At 38.1% G+C, this 23085-nt stretch overlaps 1 protein-coding gene across 1 annotated transcript; it reads left to right on the top strand.

Moving 5' to 3' along the window:
* Positions 1-22299: 22299 nt before the first annotated feature.
* On the top strand, positions 22300-23079 carry LOC112801298 (uncharacterized). Its single transcript, XM_025843958.3, has one exon. It carries the CDS (start codon positions 22300-22302, stop codon positions 23077-23079), a length of 780 nt encoding a protein of 259 aa, XP_025699743.1.
* The last annotated feature ends 6 nt before the right edge of the window (positions 23080-23085 follow it).

Genomic DNA, 23085 nt, shown 5'->3' with positions numbered 1-23085 from the left:
ACCACAAAATAGGGTGCACTAGGAGGTAATGGAGGTTGTCACTATACCAAGAACTTTCGCTGCTCTGTTCTTGCAGAATTGGAGTTCGTCTCTACGGTGAAAACTCTAGTTGCTCAGCCACAGTGTCATAATTGTTATCCGTTTTTTATTAGTTTAATATAGATGATAATTAATTATAGTAAGAGTACATCCGGAATACATAAGGTTAACCATACAATATTTTTCAATTTTTTGTTTTTATTTATTTAAAATTTTTAAAATAAGAAAATAGAAATTAAATTAGTAGGAGGAATCAAAGGAGGAGGCGGTGGCGGAGCCGCATTAGCTATTTGCGGCAACGCCGCCGCCGATAACGAAGGCAAGAGGTAACGGAGTAAAGAACTCTGACTTCAAGATTAGGCTCTGTTCCTGGCTGGAGGTCGTCTGAGAACTGCGGTTGTTTAGCCACAAAGTGTCATATTCGGGGATGGAGCCCAAAAGAGAACCCTTTTTTTTACTGCTTTGCAGGGTGTCTTGAGAAGGAATAATGCCGATGTGTTGCTGTAGGCATGCATCATATGTGATGCTGTTTGTTGTATGTTTTCATTCGAATTGTCAAAATGGTAAGAGAGAACGGCCAATAAAGACAAAAATTCTAAATTTACAGAAGTGATCATCACATAATTATGAGTCCAATTTTCTTCATGGAAATGATAGATTTGTAGTGTTCATGGTGCGTGAATAGTAGCTTTATAGATTTGTTTTGTTTTCAAAAAAAGATTGAGTTGATGCTCTTTGTAGGAATTTAATTTTTCATTTTAAGGTAATGCATAATGGAGTTCTATTTTGAGGTTAAAAAAATTAATCTAGGTAATATATTCTATGTTATTGGTTAAGATAGGAGGGATATTTGATTTTGAATGTTGGTTAGGAATATGGGATTACTAGGCCAACTTGGGCCGTGAGGAAGGCCCAGACCTGGGTAACCGGGTCGAAGGCTACTCCGATGAGAGACCCAGGGATTGGGCCCGGAATAGTTGCCCCCGGAGCGAGAGAGTGAGTGGGCTCAATCTTATCACTAAAGGAGCTTTTGATCTTGTCGTGCGGCCATGAGCCTAGCAGGCATCGTCCTGGTTCCTTGGTCGAGGTAGAAAATCTGGGGAGTGCTTGGCTGTCCCGTCACTTGTCTGTTGCTTTTCTCGAGGGGGGTTCGCCAATTGTCGTTCTCTAGGCATCACAATGACTTTTTAATGTGAAAGGGAGTTTTGGTTCTCTTTCAATTTTTCTCTTCACCCCTTCGTATTTCATTTGAAGTGTTGGGGTTTTATTAGTAACCGCTTCTCTTTTTTACATTTTCATTGTTTAGAACTTCTTCTTTCACTTCTCCTATTTTCATACTTTTCCATTCACTGCTTGCTTTTTGGGTTGGTTCATTCATGCATTGTACGTTCGTTCATCCTGCATTTTGTGTTGTGTCTTCTTTTCTGCTTATTTCAAAAAATTAGGTCGGTTTTCACTTCACCTTTAATGCGTATTTTAACTTGTTTTTTCTGTGTTTTCCTTTTGATTGCCTTGCTTTTGCATTCGTTTATTCGGGGCTGTTTTTCTGGGTTGTAGTGATACGAAATCAGAGGGGGTGCCGTTATTTTTTATATAGCTTCATGATTGTGTTAATGATAAAGAGATGGGGAAGGTGCCGAAGTCTTTTAGGCTTCTTTTAGGCGCGTTAGTGAAGGAATTTGTATGGTTCTCTTTTCACGGGAAGTGGGCTGACAGTGTTGCCCCCTTTTTCAGGTATGGTTTGGTGGAGGGCGGTAGGGATCCCATTGTCCCTATCGGTGGCGTCCCCAACGCTTACTACTGGGCGACCTCTAACGTGTGGGGGACACCGTCCCGGGTTACAAAGGAAGACCTCTAGAAGCTCCGCAACGAGGGCGTGGTTTACGAAGGTGGTGAGGCTGAACCTCCCTACGAGCTTGCGCGAGTCGGGATGGACGAGAGGGTTTGCTATATAAATGTCGACTCTCCCCGAGTTGTTGACTGGATGTGGGTCTATGAATCCATGTTCACGCGGTTGGGGGTGTGTGTATTCCTTTTTCAAAGTTTGTTCAAGTGCTACTTAATCGTTGTTCGGTGGTGCCGTCTCAGCTGCATCCCAACAGTTGGGCGGCCATCTGGACTTTCGAACTGGTTTGTGAGTATCTAGAGCTTTCGACTCGGGTGGAAGTTTTCCTCTTTTTCTTTTTATGCACCCTTCGGACCAATGAGGGAAAGCATAAGAAAGATTATGTGTCGTTCTGGGTCCAGCCAAATCGATAAATTTTTGGGTTGTTTCAGAACTCCTTTCACGACTTTAAGAAGGAATACTTAAAGCTACACCTTGCTGGGGGCACCATCCCTTCTGGCTGACCCTGGAGGAGGAAAGTCGATTCGCCACGTACTGAAATTTCAGGGCCAGTGCATCGTACTTGACGCGGGATACTGTGAGAGTTTGTCTTCCGAGAATAAGGACATTGCTGACATCTTGTTGGCAACTTTTGGGGTCTGGCCCTTAAATCTCTGGGACATTATGGGTGATCCAGTGGCGTGCCAAACTTACATTGGTAGGTTTTTTTTATGTTTCTTCCTACTTTTATGTTATTTTTGTTTCCCAAGTTTAAAACTTGATGTGATTTTCTTTTCCTCTTCTTCAGTTGAGATGGCTGGCAGTTTGAGTTTCCCTTACAAGGCTGAAGGCCGCTATGACCCAAGATGCCAAAAGTGAAGGTGGCAAAATTTCGCCGTCGACACCTCGGTCCCAACCTCAGCCGGATTCCCGGACTATTTCTTAGGAGATGATTTTGATCAAGGTAGCTGGCGTCGAGGTTGACGAGGAGGTCGTAGTGGTCCAAGCTCCCGAGACTAGCAAGAAGCGGAAGAGGGTGATGGAGGGGAGTAGTGGGGAGAACATGGAAGAGAAAGGGCTAGTGCCGTCCGTGATGGACCGGAATTTTGACTCTTCGGCTTTCATTGACTAGCTTCATGATTGTGACATCGCTGGTCAGGCGAAGTTCGTGTATTGTGCCATTCTTCATTTGGCTATCATTGTCCGGAAGGCGGAGCCGATGTTGACTCAAGTGGGGCTCTTGAATGGCAAGCTCCGCAAGTCTCAGACAAAAGCTGGGAAAATGAAGGAGCTGTTGGAGGTGGCGGAGATAGCTCAGTTGAAGGACGCTTAGGATGATGGCTTAGAGATTCTCCGTCTTTTTGAGTTGGAGACTTTCCTTCTCTCTCAAATGGCTTGAGAGCGGAAATGGGTTGCGAACGTTGAGTCGAGGGTTGCTGCTACCTGGTGCAGTATTTTACAACTCACAAACTAACCGGCAAGTGCACCGAGTCGTACCAAGTAATACCTTACGTGAGTAAGGGTCGATTCCACAAAGATTGATGGATCAAGCAACAATGATTGATTGATTGATTGGCTTAGTTAGGCAAGCAGAAAAGGGTTTTGAGATATTCAAAAGGTTTAAATTCGAAAATATCAGAAGGCAGGCATGCAAATAAATAAGTTGAAAATAAAATATTGGAGAAACAGTTAAGGCTTCAGAGTTATCTATTTTTCCGGATTAACTTTTCTTACTAACTATTTTAATCATGTAGGATTTAATTTATGGCAAACTATATGTGACTAGACCCTAATTCCTTAGACCTTTCTAGTCTTCTCTAAAATTCATTAACTGCCAATTCCTTGGTCAATTAATTCCAATTAGAGGGTGATAATCAATTTCTAGTTTATATGCCACAAAAATTCTAATTACCAAAAAATGAGGGGATTATATGTCACGTATCTCATTAAATCCAAATAATTAAAATTTAGGAGAAATTGTTTTCAAGCTGTTGTTCAAGTAAAGAGCTTTTCCAAGTTTTACAAGAACATAAATAGAAAGAGGGTCATACTTCCATTCCACCCAAATTCATAAAATAAAGAACGAAAACAATTCTTAAATTATAAATCCATGCATCAATTAAAATAGAAAAAGGAATAAAATCAATACATACAAATAGACAGAGCTCCTAACCTTAACAATGGAGGATTTGTTGCTCATGATTGTGAGGGAAAATAAGGATGCAGATAAAAATGTACAGTACCCATCTGATGGCATCTAAATTCCTATTTATAATTAATCCTAATAAATTTAAAATCTAATTATCTAAAATTAAAAATATTTTTTCCTAAAAAAATAAGATTTGAATTTAAATTCGAATTAATTAACAAGTCTTCAGCTGATGGGTGGGGACCACTTGATTTGTCCATTCTGAAGCTTCTAATCTGTGTTTTTTGGGCTGGAAACTGAGTTAAAACAACCTAGAAATAGCCCCCAGTGTTTGTCTGCGTTTTCTGCACGTGGCGCATGTCACGCGTATGCGTCAGTCATGCGTACGCATCGATGGTCTTTTTCGCAAGTCACGCGGATGCATCGGTCACGCGGATGCGTCGCTGAGCAGATCTTCAATTCACGCGTACGTGTCAGTCACGCGCACGCGTCGCATGGATATCTCCAAATCACGCGCACGCATGCGCGTCGCTCTTTGCAGCCATCTCCTTTTATTCTTGTGCTGCAGAAACTCCATCAAATTCAGCCGGATGCTACCTAAAATAAATAGTATTGTACAAAACTCAAAATAGCACCCATAGTGGCTAAAATATAATTAATTTTTTATTAAACTCAATAATTTAAGTACAAATTCACTAGGAAAAGATGCTCACGCATCACAACACCAAACTTAAACTGTTTCTTGTCCTCAAGCAACCAAAACTAATATAAGCTTAGGATGTGAATTTGCATGAGAATGAGAGTTCGATTAAGCCCATGTCTCTTCTTATAGTGGGGTTTACAACTGCAATCCTGAATAGTTTTGGCATCTCACTCTTCTTTGAATCAGAAGGATGCCATTGTCATTTGGAATTAGAATCCGGATAATATTATGAATTCTCTGATCTTTATATTTTAGTTTAATCCTTGAACACAGCAAAATTTAGTTTAATCTATTTTTCTTTGGTGCTTTGCACCTTGAGCCTAGCCGTGACTTTAAATGTTTTGTCTCAAGGATTACTTGACACAGAAACACCAAAAGCACTTAACTGGGGGACTCTCTTTGAGTCTTGATTTTTCTTTCAGTTACTCCCAGACAGTGGTGCTCAAAGCCTTTGGCATACTCTGTTATACGCACTTGGTCTCGACTCTAAGTGTTCTGTCTCAAGGATTACTTGACACAATCACACCACAAGCATATGACTAGGAAAATAACTCTTTGAGCTTTTAATCATGTCTGACCTCCCTAGTCATTGATGCTCAGAGCCTTGGACCTTGGTTTTATTATTATTTATTTATTTATTTTTTTCTTTTGCTGTTTCTTTTGCTTCAATGATTAAATTTTTGTTTATTTCAGAGATGTCATAATAATTTTCTAAATTCATGTTCCTTATACATCAACATCCCTTGATTCAAATTCAAATATGCACTGTTCATATCATGCATTCAGAATTACAATTAATACCACCACATTTAAGTAAATAAGACTACTCTTAAAATTAACTCAATTTATCATGCAATAAATCAACTCTGTATTTTTTTATTTGAATTCAAGCTCAGTGAGTAATACATGAGACATATTTTAAAGCAATTAAGAGAAAACTAAACTAGTCCTAGGATTCTAACTAATAAAGGATCATGCAACAAACAAAGCAAAAATAGCAGAAAACCGGAACATAGCATAGAAAAAGAGGGGAGGAATAAAAAATGAAAGGAACTCAACCACCTTAGTTATCCTAGCGGTTGCTTTATTCTTCAGGTTGTGATCCTCAGTGAAGATGATTCGCCTCCCTTTTAGTACCATAGGAATAAACAGAAAACTTCTAAGCGAAGCGTCAACACCAAACTTAAAGGTTTGCTTGTCCTCAAGCAAAGAAGAACTGAAAATAAAAATAAATGGTGAGAGGAAAGAAGAATATAAAGATAAAAGAATAAGAGAGAATTAGGATTGGGAGGGAGAAAGAGAGAAAAGTAAAAACTGTGCGGCAAACTAGTGTAATTGTGCGGCGCAAGCGACGCGTATGCGTGCAGCACGCGTACGCGTGGGTCGCGAATTTTCTTAATGACGCGTTAGCGTCAGGCACGCGTCCGCGTGCCATGGGTTTTGTGCAATTCGCGCGAAGCCTGCCGCGCGCACGCACAACTCTCTGTTCGCGTGGCTTGGGTACCCAGAATTTCATACGACGCGTGCGCGTCATGCATGCGAATGCGTGGAGGACCATTTTTGCAAATGACGTGCACGCGTCAAGGACGCGTACGCATGAGTAAATTTGTGCCTCTAGCACGCTTCCAACCCTAAGGCAGCACAACTCTCTGCCCAAACACTCCTTTACGTCGGTTTTGCAGGTCACGCGTACGCATCAATGACGCGCATGCGTGGATGGCGATAATTGCAAACGATGCGCACGCGTAGGGTACGCATACACGCGGTCATGTTTGTGCGCCAAGCATGGGTCTAGCGCCACTCCCACTCAACTCTCTGTCAAATATTTTTTTTTGAATTATTCGGTTCCTGTTCTAAAATAGCTGCATGATCAGAAAATTAGTAATAACTCAATAAAAATAAAATAAGTAAGAAAATTACTACTATGAAAAACAACTAAGAATGAAAAAAAACGATCATACCACGGTAGGTTGTCTCCCACCAAGCACTTTTAGTTAAAGTCCTTAAGTTGGACATGTGGTGAGCTCCTTGTCATGGTGGCTTGTACTTGTACTGATCTAGGAATCTCCACCAAAGTTTGTAATTCCAATGGCGACTGGTATTCTAAGCTAGGCGCATAACGCCTTCGAGCAAGTTGAAGCAAGTGACAAGGCCCCAAGAGTGTTGATTATGGGAATGAATTCCAGGGTCCCAAACCTTGCTTTTACACCCGTCATCTTGTGGATCACCATTGTTCCCAACGGGTGGCAAGCAATCTAAATTCTCACAGAGACATTCAAACAACCTTCTAGACCCATTCAATTGAGCTCTACACCAATCCTTGCACTTCAATTTGGAGCATATAGCCATATTGAACCTTGCTTGACAACTCTTGCCACTAACCATCTTCCTATTACTCTTAATGCCACAAAGAGCTCTAAGTTGACCATCCGTCTCTAGTAGCCCATATTCAAGTGGGAAAGTAAGGATTAAGGAAAGGAATTTTACCCACTTGAATGTTGTATTGGATGGTGATGGCTTTGGAAGAGGTCTTGCAAGCTCCACTCCCTTGTGTTCTTCTTTGAATTCTTCCACCTCTTTGCAAGCTTCCTCTATTTCAACCTCTTCCTCTTGGTAGCTTTCTTTTTCAACTAACTCTTAATTGACCTTGGTCTCAGAGCCAGCTACTTTACCACTTCTCAATTGAATAACCTTGCAATCTTTTTCAACTGGCTCCTCATTAACTTGTGCTTCCATACTTGCCATTTGTCCACTTATCAAGGTGATAGCCTTGCCTTCCTCTCTTGGGTTTAGAATTGCGTTACCAGGAAGGCTATTAGTGGTGCTCTGATCAATTTCATTAACTTTTGTGGCTAATTGACCCATCTGAATCTCCAAGTTCTTGATTGATGCTCTGGTTTCCTGTCTAAAACTTGCCAAGATTTCTTCCAAATCATCGTTCTGTTGGGACTGAGAAGTTGCTTGCTGAGATGACTGAAACTGGGGGTTGTTAAAATTATTCTGTTGAAAGCCACCCTGAGAACTATGATTAAAATTTTGTGGCCTCTGAGGTTGCTCTTTTCACCCAAAATTTGGATGATTTCTCCATCTCTGATTGTAGGTCTTAGAATAGGGATTACTATTGGGATTTCTAGGAGCACTCCCCATGTAATTGACCTCTTGAAGAGGATTTTGGGTGTTGATAGCTGAAACTCGCATGCTACCCATCTATTGAGTAAGTAGATTTAATTACTGAGACATAAGCTTGTTCTGAGCAAGAATAGTGTTCCGAAGGTTACCTGAAATTGTAGGTCGATCTCATCGAGATCTTCTGTGCTGGTCAGAGATGACGTGTCCGGCTTGTTGGATCTGGTGGTGCTGCTGATCCTTCATCCTCGGAGGGTGGTGGTACCTGCAAGGGACTCCGATGCTTAAGTTAGCAAGGGTATTAAGCAGGTATTGAGTAGAATCAGAGTATGAGTTATACTTGGGTGCTCCAGCGTATTTATAATGGTGAGGAGTAACCTTTTTAGATAAGATAAGTTAGTTATCTTATCTTATCTTTATCTTTAGGTGAGGTCAGCTTATCCTCATGGGAACCGCCATTCTCTTTGTAGGCTTGGATTACCTTTGGATTCGGACCATGTTCCTCTATCTGGGCCCTTTATTGGACTTTCCTAGCAAATTGACCGAGCTCTTTGAGGAGAGGTCGGATGGTTTGATCTGAAGAGATCGGTCGTCTTGTCGCTAACCATCCCGGGTCGGACAACTCGACCCAGGGTATGAACAAATAGCATTAAGAGTTTATACTTCCATAACACCCTTCTTCTGAGGAGTCTCAATATCTGATGGTGGCTCTTGATATGAATATGGAGATGGTGGCTCTAGATAGTTGGAACATGGAGCAATGAAGTTTCTTTGGTTTTGACTTTGCCAACCAAAATTTGGATAGTTCCTCCATCCACCATAATATGAATCACTACTTTGGTGTGAGTAGTAACCTATGCGATCTCTCTCCATTATTTTTCCTTAGCACAAAATACCAAACAGAATCAAACGCACCATGTGGTAAATAGGAAAGCAAAGAAGATAGAATTTTTTTTTGAAAAGGAATAAAATAAAAAAATAATAAAAAATTCGAAAATAAATGAAAAGAAGTGAACTATAAATTCAAAAATTAAACAACGAAAGATACTAGGATTTTTAAAAAAATATTTTTTAAGAAAAATTACTACGGGGACACCAAACTTAATTTCAAAAATTAAGAGGAAAAAAATTTAAATAAAATAAATCAAAATAATTTTTTAGAAAATAATACTAAAACAAAAATTAAATAAAATTAAAACTAAAACGCCTAATCTAAGCAATCAAACAACTGATAGTTGTTAATCACAGTCAATCCCCGGCAACGACGCCAAAAACTTGGTGCGGTATTTTACAACCCACAAACTAACCGGCAAGTGCACCGAGTCGAACCAAGTAATACCTTACGTGAGTAAGGGTCGATCCCACGAGGATTGATGGATCAAGCAATAATGATTGATTGATTGGCTTAGTTAGGCAAGCAGAAAAGGGTTTTGAGATATTCAAAAGATTTAAATTCAAAAATATCAGAAGGCAGACATGCAAATAAATAAGTTGAAAATAAAATATTGGAGAAACAGTTAAGGCTTCAGAGTTATCTATTTTTTCGGATTAACTTTTCTTACTAAGTATTTTAATCATGTAGGATTTAATTTATGGCAAACTATATGTGACTAGACCCTAATTCCTTAGACCTTTCTAGTCTCCTCAAAAATTCATTAACTGCCAATTCCTTGGTCAATTAATTCCAATTAGAGGGTGATAATCAATTTCTAGTTTATATGCCACAAAAATTCTAATTACCAAAAAATAAGGGGATTATATGTCACGTATCCCGTTAAATCCAAATAATTAAAATTTAGGAGAAATTATTTTCAAGCTGTTGTTCAAGTAAAGAGCTTTTTCAAGTTTTATAAGAACTCAAATAGAAAGAGGGTCATACTTCCGTTCCACCCAAATTCATAAAATAAAGAACGAAAACAATTCTTAAATTATAAATCCATGCATCAATTAAAATAGAAAAAGGAATAAAATCAATCCATACAAATAGACAAAGCTCCTAACCTTAACAATGGAGGATTAGTTGCTCATGATTGAGAGGGAAAATAAGGATTCAAATAAAAATGTACAGTACCCATCTGATGGCATCTAAATTCTTATTTATAACTAATCCTAATAAATTTAAAATCTAATTATCTAAAACTAAAAATATCTTTTCCTAAAAAAATAAGATTTGAATTTAAATTTGAATTAATTAACAAGTCTTCAGCTGATGGGTGGGGACCACTTGATTTGTCCATTTTACAGCTTCTAATCTGTATTTTCTAGGCTGGAAACTAGGTTAAAACAGCCCAGAAATCGCCCACAGCGTTTATCTGGGTTTTCTGCACGTGGCGCATGTCACGCGTACGCGTCAGTCACGCGTACGCATCGATGGTCTTTTTCGCAAGTCACGCAGATGCGTCAGTCACGCGAACGCATCGCTGAGAAGATCTTCAATTCACGCGTACGCGTCACTCACGCGCACGCGTCGCCATGGATATCTCTAAATCACGTGCACGCGTCAGGCACGCGTGTGCATCGCTCTTCGCAGCCATCTCCTTTGATTTTTGTGCTGCAGAAACTCCACCAAATCCAGTCGAATGCTACATAAAATAAACAATATTGCACAAAACTCAAAATAGCATCCATAGTGGCTAAAATATAATTAATTCTTTATTAAACTCAACAATTTAAGTGCAAATTCACTAGGAAAAGATAGAAAAGATACTCACGCATCACTACCCTTACAGAGGCAGAGTTGTTGAGGGCCGAAGTCATTCAACTAAAGAAGGATAAGGAGGGCCTGCTTTAGGATACTAAGGATGCTATCTGGGCTGCTAAGGAGACCATGAAGGCCCAGGTCCGTGTGTTAGCCCCGGAGGTGGACGTGTCTATTATAGGGGACTTCCTGACCATGCAAGATGGCCAGATAGCAGATCTTTGATTAGTTCTTTTTAATTTTTGAAGTGTTTAAGCCGTTTGTTCGGTGTTTATATTAATTGCTCTTGAACAATTTTCCTTTTGAAGTTTGTAAGTTGTTTGTTCGGCATTTGTATGCATTGCTTTCGAACAATTTTTCTTTTTTGAAGTTTGTATGCCATTTTTTCGGCTTTTTAAACGTTTTTAGTGGCCTTTTGGTGGGCTATTTTTTCATGCATGAATGGTGGGCCTCCTAGTGGGCCGTTTTGAGTACTTGTTTTATTTTGTGGATATTCGTTTTGTGCTGGCCTCAGTAGTGATCAAGCCCCAGTGTAGCCATGTAGTTCGTGTCATTTTTGGTAGGAAATAAAGTATAACTTTTATTAATGTTGGGCCTCATTAAAACCTCCTTTTGTTGTTTGGATAGGAAAATGTACTCGAGAAAACGAGAAAACATAATAACAGGAAAGAAATAGAGGTAATACTAAAAATTACAAAACGTATAAATAAATATAACAAAGTTACCAAATCAGTAGGGCTTCCTCATGAGTAGCAGTGCCATAGGTTTGAACCATCCCATGACCTCGATACCTCTGTCTCGTTACAAACTTGATTCGATAGGGGTCTTCCCAGTTGGGTGTGAGCTTTCCATCTCCCATGATGGGGAGACCGATGTCGTTGCGTCATAAGACAATGTCTCCCTATTTGTAGTCTTGTTTTACCATATCGATTGTACCTTAGGCTTATCCTTTGTTTCAAGGCTAGCTTTCGTAGGTGCGCTATGCTCCTGACTTTGTCCGCGAGAACCTACTCGGCGTCTTCATCGTGTCCTCCCATGGTTCTTTGCGGGCTGAGATCTTGAACCTCCAACGGGATGACGGCTTCTAGACCGTAGGTCAAACGAAAGGCGGTTTCTCCAGTGGAGGTTTGAGGGGATGTTCGATATGACCAGAGGAGAGACCCAATCTTGTCGGCCCATAGGCCCTTGGCCTCGTTTAGTCATTTCTTGAAGCCCTACATAATGATCTTGTTGGCTACTATTTGACCTTTGATTTGCAGGTGCTCCACCGAGTTGAACCATTGTGAGATGCCGAGTCCTTCTAGGAACTCCTTAAATCATTTGTCCATAAACTGGGTTTCGTTAATATGGAGTTTCCATAACTCTGTGGGTTCGCTTTCCGTTGTCATTTCGGCAATGAAGTCTGCCATGGTTTGAGCCTTAATTGTGTTTCTGGGCTCAAATTTGACCTCGTATTGTGACAGCTTGACCGACCAAGCGAGCATCCGTCCTGCCAAGTCTGGCTTATGTAGTATTTGTCTGACTGCCTATTCTGTCTATACCACATTGAGGTGGCTTTGGAAATACTGCCGAAGGCGTCGGGACACCGCGAGTAGCGCATAGGTGGGCTTTTCGAGTTTGGAGTAGCACGTTTCCATGTTTTGGAGAATTTTACTTATGAAGTATTAGCGCCGCTGCTAACACTTCTTCCGTTATGGACAGGTAGAGATATAGGTCTATCCCGTTCTGGGCTTTGAGAGTATAGGAGGTTCTACTAGCACCTTTTTAAAGTGCTAGAACTCTTTTGCATTCGAGTTCCCACTTGAAACTACTCCCCTTCTTCATGAGTTGGAAGAAGGAGATGGCCTTTTGAGCCGAGGCACCGAGGAACCGTGAAAGAGCGGCAAGTCGCCCGGTCAGCCTTTGGACGTCATTGATATTTGCCGGGCTGCTCATCTCGATGATGGCTCTACATTTTTCCGAGTTTGCCTCTACTCCCCGTTGTGTGATCATGAAGCCAAAGAATTTTTTGCCCTCAATTTTGAAAGCACATTTCATCAAGTTGAAGCACATTCGGTGCTTCCTTAAAGTGCCTAGTATGAGTTTTAGGTCGTCAATGAGCTCGTCGCCTGTCTCTATTTTGGCTAACATGTCACCGATGTAGACCTTTAGTTTGGTCCTCGAGAGGTCTTTGAAGATCTTTATGACGAGCCTTTCGTATGTGCCCCGGCGTTTTTCAGCCCGAAGGACATGACTGTGTCACAGTACGTACCCTCGGGAGTCACGAACACCATTTTATCCTCATTCGATTTGTGCATGGGTATTTGGTTATACTCTAAGTAGACATCCATGAAGTTGAGGTACTGATGTCCCGAGGTAGCGTCCACCAGTTCGTCAATGTTTGGGAGAGGATATATGTCCTTTGGACAAGCTTTATTCAAGTCCATGTAGTCGACGTATATTCGTTATTTATCGTTTGCCTTTTTTACTAGCACGACATTGGTTAACTAGGTCGTGTAGGGTAATTCCCGGATGAATCCTGCTTCGAGTAAGTTTCTATCTTCCTTTTTGACTTCGATTGCTCATTCCGTAGACATTTTTCTTCTTCTTTGGGCTACTAGTTTGGCTTTGAAGTCCACGAATAATCAGTGAGACATCAGTTATGGGTCTATTCCCGACATGTCAGTTGGGGTGAATGCAAAGAGGTCCCTGTTTTGTTTTAGGAGTTCCATAGTTTGCTTTTTAGGCCGAAGGGTAGATTTTTGTTGATAAATGTGAATTCGTCTTTGGTCTGCCCTATTTGTATCTTTTCCATGTCTCCCTCAGGTTCTAGTCTAGGTTGATCCTCTTATCTTGTGTCTAGGTCAGCAAGAAAGATTCCTGCCGCATCCCGGGACCTCTTTCGTAGGGTCCGGTTGGTGGTGTCGCATTCTACGGCGACCTCCCAGTCGCTGTGTATCGTTCCTATGGTGCCGTTGTTGGCTTGAAACTTCATGATTAGGAACTTGGTAAATATGGCGACAAAGAGTTGTTGATTGACTTTCTACCCAATGTTATATTGTAGGCCGTGGAATCTTTTAAGACCACGAACTCGGCGAGTATGGTCCTCTTCTGGCATCTGGTTCTGATAGCGATTGGTAGCACGATGGAACCATCCAGCTTGAGGAAGTTATCTCCGAGTTTGGTTACTCCATTGCGATGACTTTGTAGGTTTTCTTTTTGGAATCTTAGCTTGTTGATAGCTCCTCCCAAAAGGATGTTGGAGTTAGCTTCGGTGTCTACCAGTATACATTTTACCAAATTGATCCTGAATTTAGCGGATATGATGAAGAGGGCATTTTCTACCGAGGTGCCATCCTGGCATTCATCGGGGGAAAGGCGATCGTTGTCGGAAACGAAGAGGGTATTTTTTCGTCTTTTATGGCCAGCACCCGGAGATCCTTTTTCAGTGCCGATTTGGATTTTTCTGCTGCATCTTTCCCGGTGATAATGTTCATGATGATTGTTGGGTTGGTTTTCGGAATCTTCTATTGTGCCTGCCTTACCATCCTAGGATTGCTTCCTTCCCGCTCTGGCGATCTTTCTCTTTCGGCTTTCCTAGTTTCTCGGATAATTTTGGCAATCTCGGGGAGTTTTCTGTCTCAGACGGCTTGCTCGAGAGCGTCTTTCAAATTAGATTATTCTTGAGTCTTGTGTCCATATCCTCTTTGATAGTGGCAGTATAAGCTTTTATTACCGCCTGTCTGTTTCTTTATTTGTCGCGCCTTCGGGAGGATGTTTCGCTCTGCTGTCTAGTGATAGATCTTCGTGATTGGGGCAGTAAGGGGCGTAGTTCATGAACTTCCCCACCTTGGGTGGCCGGCTAAGGGTAATGGATTTAAAGTGCTCTTTTGGAAGGTCTTTGGGCGGGGGTTACCTCGACGTGCCGTGGTGCCATTTTTTGCTGCCACGACTTGGGTTACTTCCTCGTCGTTTATGTATTCCCTAACGAGGATCTGGATTTTGTGCATGGTCCAGATTGGTTTAGTCGTGAGGTGCTTATGAACGTTTTCATTCATGAGGCAATTGGTTAGATAGAGGCTGGCCATGGAATTTATGAGTTCGTCAACCATTAGGCACTCGTCATTGAACCTATCGAGGTACTTCCTCGTGGGCTCGTCTTGCCGTTGCGTGACTCCGAGCAGGCTGATCGTGTGTTTGCAATCCTAGTAGTGAAATGTGCCATGAACTTCCTGGAGAGCATTAAACCACTTGATTGCTGCGCCGGCCAGGGTCATCGGGAAAGCCCTGCATTGAACTGCGTCGACAGTTCCTTTTAGGTTCATCCTGGCCTCGAAGGCCATTAGGTGTTTCTAAGGGTCTTTGGTGTCGTCATACTTCATATCGGTTGGTTTGTCAAAACCCTTTGGTAACTTGGCCTTTAGGATCCTCTTAGTAAATAGGGTGGCTCCCATTAACACGTGCTCACTCTTTGTTCGTTTAGAATCTTGTTGGTGTCTTCTATCTTCGTCATCGTGACGGCGCTCTGGTTCCTGAGAAACACTGTGATTTCAGTGTTTTTCGTGGTGCCAGTTGATGCATGAGCATCTTTCTTATCATTTCCTAGTGAATTTGTATTTAAATTGTTGAGTTTAATCAAGAATTAATTATCTTTTAGCCACTATGGATGCTACTTTGAGTTTCGTGCAATTTTGTTTATTTTAGGTAGCATTTGGCTGGATTTGATGGAGAGGAAGCTTGTAAAAATGGAATGAGCACAAGAATTAAAGGAGATGATCACCGGTCGGGCGATCTTTCGTTCCTGGTTTCTCGCCGTGATCGGCTCCTGGAGGTTGCTTGACTTGTATGTTCCGGGTAGTATCGTTCTTTGAAATCAACCCGACCCTCTAGGGTTTGTACTCTTTGGTAGAGCTCTTGGATTATTTGGATCGCTTTTTCTCTTAGGCCGTTGGTTATTCTGGTCTTATCCAGCTGGCGGTCGTCTTCTCTTGGTCGTTGCCTGTCAGGGGGTTGGTTGACGGGTGCACGGTGCTAGTTACCCTCCCGTGGGTCGGTGGAAAATGTCATTTCGTGGCTCGTGCGTTAGGTTTGGTGGGTCTGATTCGTAGAGATGGCTTGAGGACCGCTCCTCAAATTTTTCCATCATGTCGTCAAGACTTGGCAAGTCTCCAGACGGTACCAATGTACAAGATATTACTAGTACAGATTATAAGATGGATCAGGGACTCGTCGATCAAATTGAATCTTCGGAATGGCAAGCGTAATACCTGCAAAGATACTCCGACGCTCAAGTCAGAATAAATTTAAGATATATATATATATATATATATATATATATATATATATATATATGGAGATTAAAATGTGTAGCATATCTAAAAAAATCCTTAATTTCCTTTAAATAGTTGGAGTTTGTAATCTTATTTTATTTTATTGGATTAGATAAGAGTGATATTTAATTTTGAATATTAGTTTATTTGGTTAGAGATTTGAAAACCATAAATGAGGTCCAAATCTAAATAACCAAATAAAAACTACTTCGATAAAGGACCTGAAAATCAAGTCCGGAACAAATACAAATAAGCTTTTATATATATATATATATATATATATATATATATATATATATATATATATATATATATATGTTGGATGAGTTCTTGATCAGCGTGTAACTATTTTTCATAAAATACTTTCGAGTACTAAAATTAAACGGAAAAAACAGCAATAGAAACAACAAGAAACGAAAATGCAGTATAATGAGGATTGAGGAGTCATATAATGTAAAAAAATTGTCATATTGATCAATTAAGGAGTCGCTTTTTCAACTTTTAATTTTAAATCATAAATTATAAATTTTAATTCCTAAATTTTATATTTAAATTTTAAATTTTAGTTTCTAATGATAAATGCTAAATTCTTTAAAAATTAAAATAAAAAATAATAATTTTTATTTGTAATAAAAAGTTAATTAATATTAACTAATTAAATATACACGAATTGATATAAAAAATGGTTAAGTATGATTTTGGTCTCTAAAATATAGGATAAAATTTTTTTTTGTCCTTAATCTCTTTCTGCATATAAAATCGTCTTTTTTTATTTAAATATTAAAATTTTAGTCTAAATTACCCATAACAAAAAAAGAAAAAATAAAAGAGAGAAAGTATTTCTACTCTTCCTAAAGGGGAGGGACAAAGAAGAAAAAAGGGAAGAAAAAGAAGAAGAATAAGCTGTCCACGATCCACCTCTGTCTTCATTTTCGCCGTCATTTCCGTATGATTTTGCCCCCTAAGATTAGGATAATTTTAAAACCAAATTAAATATTAGGGACAATAATTTTGTATGAAAAAATGTTAGAGATAAATTAAAAAAAATTGTCATATATGTTAAGAACCAAAGTTATACTTTGTTACGAGTAAAGAAACAACCACAAAAATCAATTATTATTTATGTATAAATAAATATATTATTTAATCTATTTTTAACATATAATAATTAATTTAATAATTAATTTTTTATATACACCTAATATAGTTAATCTATATAACTATCATGAATTATGATACTATAATTTTCAAATAGCATTATAACTTGAAGAGTGGCAATTCATCATGATTATAATAACTCTGAGCATGTCATATTGACTGATCCTTAAATATTAAGATTTAGGAGTAGTAGTGAGAAAAACAAAAGAGATGGAACAGAATATAAAAGCAAAGAAACTTCTGGTGTTTATTTTACTCTTGGTACATTCGTGAAATTTACTTAATACAGAGGTAGATACAAGGACCAAAGGCAATTGAATTGATTCTAATTCCTTTTTTCCATTTATTATCTAATAAGTAGCTACGTCTTCTACAGTTAACTTCATTCCCCCTTCCTTCATAATAATGCAGCTACCTTCCGTCCTTTCATTTCTCCTTACGACGTCCTCTGCACCCTCCTCCTCCTCCTTCGTCTTCTCGTTCTTTTTGGTGCTCACTTTCTTCTTCATCGCGTTCTTGCTGGTGCTCACTTTCTTCTTCTTCACGCTCCTTATCGTGCTCTTGCATTGTTCTTCCTCTTGACGTTCCCTATCGTGCTCGCTTTCTTTCTCTTCGTCCCTTTCCTTTTTATTATTGCGTTGTCTGGTGATGAGGTGGAAGGTTCTCTTATGGCAAACCAAGTATCCATAGATGATGCTTCTCTGAACTTGAACTTCATCTGATTTGCATCGTCCCCTGCTGCACGAGTTGATCACCACCTTCTTGTTATTTCTGCGGTTATTCTCATCACCCAAACAAACAGAACAAAACACAACCATCAAGAACAAAGGAATGATGATGATAATTAGCCTATTATTGTTGTCGTTAGCTTTGATTGCCATGGCTGCCAACTAGAAAACAGATGAGTGAGAGAACTTAAGTTTGATGATGCAACACAACATTATATATAGAGACTAGAGAACATTGTGGCTTGTGGTTTGTGTGTTTGTGATGTGCCTTAATTATAAGGCGTGATCCCATGCACGTGCAAGAAGGAGACATGGCTATGCATATATAGTTGCGTACTCATGCACGTTGACGCCTCTTAGATTGTGAAAACTAGGTGTAGTCAACTTTACTTCAAGTTGATAATGGAAAGCGATTAGATAAAAATTTAATAAAATTAATTAAATTATTATTTAACCATTTTTGGCTATTAATTTTACTTCAAGTTGACTGTATATAAATTTTCATTATACTAGATACACATATATTCATTTCACATAACATATAGCGTCAAGTAGGGTTAGAAGTGAGTTAAGTCAGTTCATGAGCCAATTCGAGTTATACTCGTTAATAGTTTAATAAGCTAAACTCGTGAATTTGTGAGCCAAGTTTGAATTTGAACTTGAACACACAAATTAAATGAGCCGAGTTTAAACTTGGATAAATTCAACTCATTAGCTCGTGAATTGGCTTGATTATATATATATATATATATGCATTTAATTTATACTTTTAATATTATATATACACATAAAATAGTAATATATAATTATATATATATATTAATGATCTTAATTATTTAAAATTTTATATTTATTTTTTATATATAATTTTAGTGTAGCACAAAAATATAAAAATTTATAATTTATTGATAGATAAATAATATATAAAATTAATCTTTTTAAATGTTTTTAAAATATATAAATTATAATTTATTGATATAGAATTATAGATTATGTTCTTATTAGCTTTTGATGAGCCGAGTTTAAACTTAAGAAATATGCTCAATTGTTAATGAATTGAGTCGTAAACCAAGTTCAATTTTTATAAGTCGAACTTGAGTTTGGTCTAACTCGATTCACTTCTAACCTTAACGTCAAAAGACAATAATGAAAAAATAACTAGTAATTGAACATGTTAAAAATTTTTAAAAACCTACAACTGTTTTTATATGAAATCAAAGTTAAAATTATTAAATTATATTTAATTAAATATATTAAATAATTTAATAATTTTTATTAATTTTATATAAAAATAACTAGAGCCTTCATTTAAAATTTTATATTTAAGTGTAATATATATAAAAATTATTTGTTTAATATTATATAAATGAACAAAAAAGTATTTTTAATATTTATAAGAATAAATTACTAATGTATTTATTTTATTATATATTTTAGAAAATAGAATTCTAATTTTATAATATCTTAATGCCGGTGAAAAAGAGTTCTTTGAAAAAAGAAAATATAAAAACGAGCTCTATATATAACAGTAATTGTATTTATGAATAAGTTATTTTTTTTTATCTTGAGCTAGAATTTCTTTAAATAAATGTTTTCTGAGTAATGGGTGCTTGCTTAGGCTGTGTTTATTTTTCGAGAGTGAAACTAAAATTGGGGACTTTAGACTGTGTTTGGTTCTTATTTTTTAAAATTTGAGATAGAAATACAAAGATATAAACAGTAAAACATATAAATTATACATAAATATATTTATATTTGTATTTGACAATTACGATAGACAGAAGATAAATTACAATAAATATTACATATATAAGATAGAATTTAAATTTTTAATACTTACTTAAGTAAAATTAAAGAATTAACTACTATATTATCGCACAGCTGGACTAAATATATCCCAAGCAGCTATGCTGGACAGTGCTAATAGATTGCTAAGCTTAATGCCATTGCCAGCGTTTTCAAATTAACTGGGCTGTTAAGGGAGACTATAGTGAGCCCAATTGTTATGGCTCAGAGCCCAGTCCAGATACCAGACCCAACTAACTAAAATTTAGAAGCCATGTCAAAACCGACAAAAAGCAAAGGAATAAAGGATTGTACTCCCATCATAAAAAAAAAGGATTGTACTCCTCTCTCTCTCTCTTAGTCGGACTTTCAATAAGTTGTTGCCGTTGCACATCCCAAAGTAATTAATAATCATCAGACCGAAATACAAAAAAAAAAAAAAATACTAATAATCACCAGACTCAAAAAAACATCCGTTATTGACTTATTGAAAGTAATGTTTTCTTGTTTGACCATTTTTTTAAAAAAAATAATCTATAAAAATGGTTCATGAGCTCCAAGTACGATGATGTACAGTTGGAGATAAGTCTTAAAGTAGTCCTTAAAATTGCACTCGAGTATCAAAATGATTCCTGAAATTAATAATTTCTCAAATTCATTTTTAAAATTGCACTCCAGGACTCATAATAGTCCTTGAAATAATTTCCATCCATCTTTGCTACCGAAAATCTGAACTGGACTGAAACAACGTCGTTTTGTATTTATTTAAAAAAATAAAACCTAATCCCCAATAGGATGTCGTTTTATATTTATAAAAAAAACTAATCCTTATCTTCGCCAATTCTCTTCTTCACTTATGTTCTTCTTCTTCTTCAATTTCATAGAAGCAACAACAACATCTTCAGAACTAACAAAAATCACAGAATTGAAAAAAATTAACAATTACAAAAAATCACAAAAAAGAACCAACAACAATTAGAAAAGATCAATTAACCTAAATAACCAGCATCAATCAACCTAAATAACAACAATCACAAAAAACAGCAACAATTACAGAATCAAGAACACAAAAAATCAACCATGACAGCTGCATTAAAACACAATCATCAGCAGCAATAATCATCCAAAATATTAAACAATAATGATTTAATAACTAAAAAATTAAAAAAAACTCACTTTTGCTGCAGAGAAGAGAAGAAGGATGCAGAGGGAGATAGAGAGGAGAACAGAGAGCAAACGGCGATAATAGGGAGGGGCTGTCAGCCGGAACAATGGAGAGCGCCTGGAGCTGACCGTGAGAGACATTCTATTTGTGGCCTGGAGCACCTGCCTCGTTGTGGAGTTATTGGTGGGCTTTGGAGTTGTCGGCGAATGCGGCGGGCTTGAGAGCGAAGACGGCAATGACGAAGGGTTGGGGCGGTTGACGGAGCGCTTGAAAACAGTGAGAAAGTGTGAAATCTGGACGGCGAGATCAGAGAGCACCTCGATCTCGTCGTGGTGCGAAGAAGCAGATTGAGAACGTGAAAGATTAGGTTGGGGAGGGACGATTGGTGCGGCACCAAAATGGAGGCCGACGACAGAGAGGGTTGAGGAAAGCTTACTTGTGAGGGAGAGAAGGAGAAGAAAAAGGGCAGATTGGGGAAGGGGAAAGGGAAGGGTTGGGGAAGGGAAAGGGAAGGTTCAGGAAAAGGGTGGGGTTTAGTGTGTTTTATTTATTTATTTTTTTAAATAAACGTAAAACTACGTCGTTTCCAATGTTCTTTTCTTTTTTTTTTTTACTTCTCAAAACGACGTCGTTTTAAGATTCTGACGAACAGAAAATTTCTCAAGAATTACTATGAGTCCCGGAGTGTAATTTTAAGAACGAATTTGAGAAATTATTAACTTTAGGGATTATTTTAAGACTCGAGTGCAATTTTAGGGACTACTTTAGGACTTATCTCGTACAGTTGAGAATGAAAAAATATTCAATCATTCTCACTCAAATATATACAGATACCTTAAATGAAAGAAAAACTACTTTTATATATATATAGAAGAAGAAAAAAATAATGTATGTGAGATCAATTTGTATGGTAAAGTGGGAACAGCAAACTATCTTCTCATAATTATTAGATCCTTCAATTTAAAATAGGGAATTTAATAGTTGTATAAATAGAATTTTGATCCTTTAAGTGGATGAGTAATCTGACCACTCGACCAACGCAAGTTGGTTTGACTCATATATATTATTAACGTATTATACAAAATGATAAACACATACTAGCTACTTCATTAGAGAAAATTAAGTTGATATTTTCTTTTCCTTTTTTTTGTTGGTACTTAGTAGTGATGCATATGGAAGAGTGAAATGAGAGTTGAAGTTGAATTAGGTTTGGAGTTGATTGACGTGATGGTGTTGAAGGTTATGGCTTTAATGTGGTGTTAAGAAATAAGAATGCAAAACAAAATAATTGAATGTCCTTTTGATGTGGATAATGAAACGTAACTATGTATGTATGTACTATGTACTGGTTGGGTTCCCTTACTTCCTCATCTCTTCCCTTGTCCATTTTTGTTAGTAAAGTAGCTTTACCACTCTTTCTTTATTTTGGCAACTGAATGCTGATGCCAAGTACCTTACTTGAAAGCTCTCCACTTTGATCCTACTTATAGCATTACCATTCCCCTTCTCTAACCAGATTCCTTTGCTTCCTGCATCACTATTTATCTTATCTTACAACCACTTCTCATCCCTCAAAAAATAAAGTTAGGGTTTTTCTTCACTATATGCAGATCTATGTTCTCTTCCTCCAACCCTTCTTCTTCCTCTTCTTCTTACCCTCCTCTTCTTCATCCCTTCTATGTTGATGATTCTCACAATGATAGCAATGCTTTTGTTGTTGCTAATAGTGATGGAAGTATGTTTGACCCATCTTCATCTCTTGGTACTACTACTCATCAAGCTCCATTACTGTTCCCAGCAGCAACAAATCTGAATGTTGCTGACTATGCTGCCATGCTCCAAAGGGACTGTTCTTATTATGATTATGGTGGTGGTGCTAGTGCTGGTGGTGTTGTGGGTGGTCATAATGGTCTGAACTTGTTGACAAAGAAAGGGAAGAAAGACAGGCACAGCAAGATTTTTACATCTCAGGGTTTGAGAGACAGAAGGGTGAGGCTTTCAAGCGAGATTGCTAGAAAGTTCTTTGATCTTCAGGACATGCTTGAGTATGACAAACCCAGCAACACCCTCCAATGGCTCTTCACTAAATCTGAGAATGCTATCAGAGAGCTTCAAAGAACCAAGCAAGCTAATCCCACCACCTGTTCTCATCATGATCATCACACCTTCTGCTTCACCTGCTTCTCATCATCAAAGGACAAGAGATTCCCTCCTCCAGATTCATCAGATCCTCATCATCATCATCATCAACTTATGGATGTTGAGCTTCAAGACCCTAATCTACTAAGAACCAATTTCATGAGCCTTGAGATCCCTCAACATCAGGAAGCTAGTTTCAACAACATTAATAACAATAACAACCACTCCCCTCCCAATTGGAATTTATACCAATGATGCCAC

Source organism: Arachis hypogaea, chromosome 5, assembly GCF_003086295.3.
Source record: "Arachis hypogaea cultivar Tifrunner chromosome 5, arahy.Tifrunner.gnm2.J5K5, whole genome shotgun sequence".
NCBI lineage: Eukaryota > Viridiplantae > Streptophyta > Magnoliopsida > Fabales > Fabaceae > Arachis > Arachis hypogaea.
Note: the sequence above shows the minus strand (reverse complement) of the source record. Positions and strands in the feature narration are given on the sequence as shown.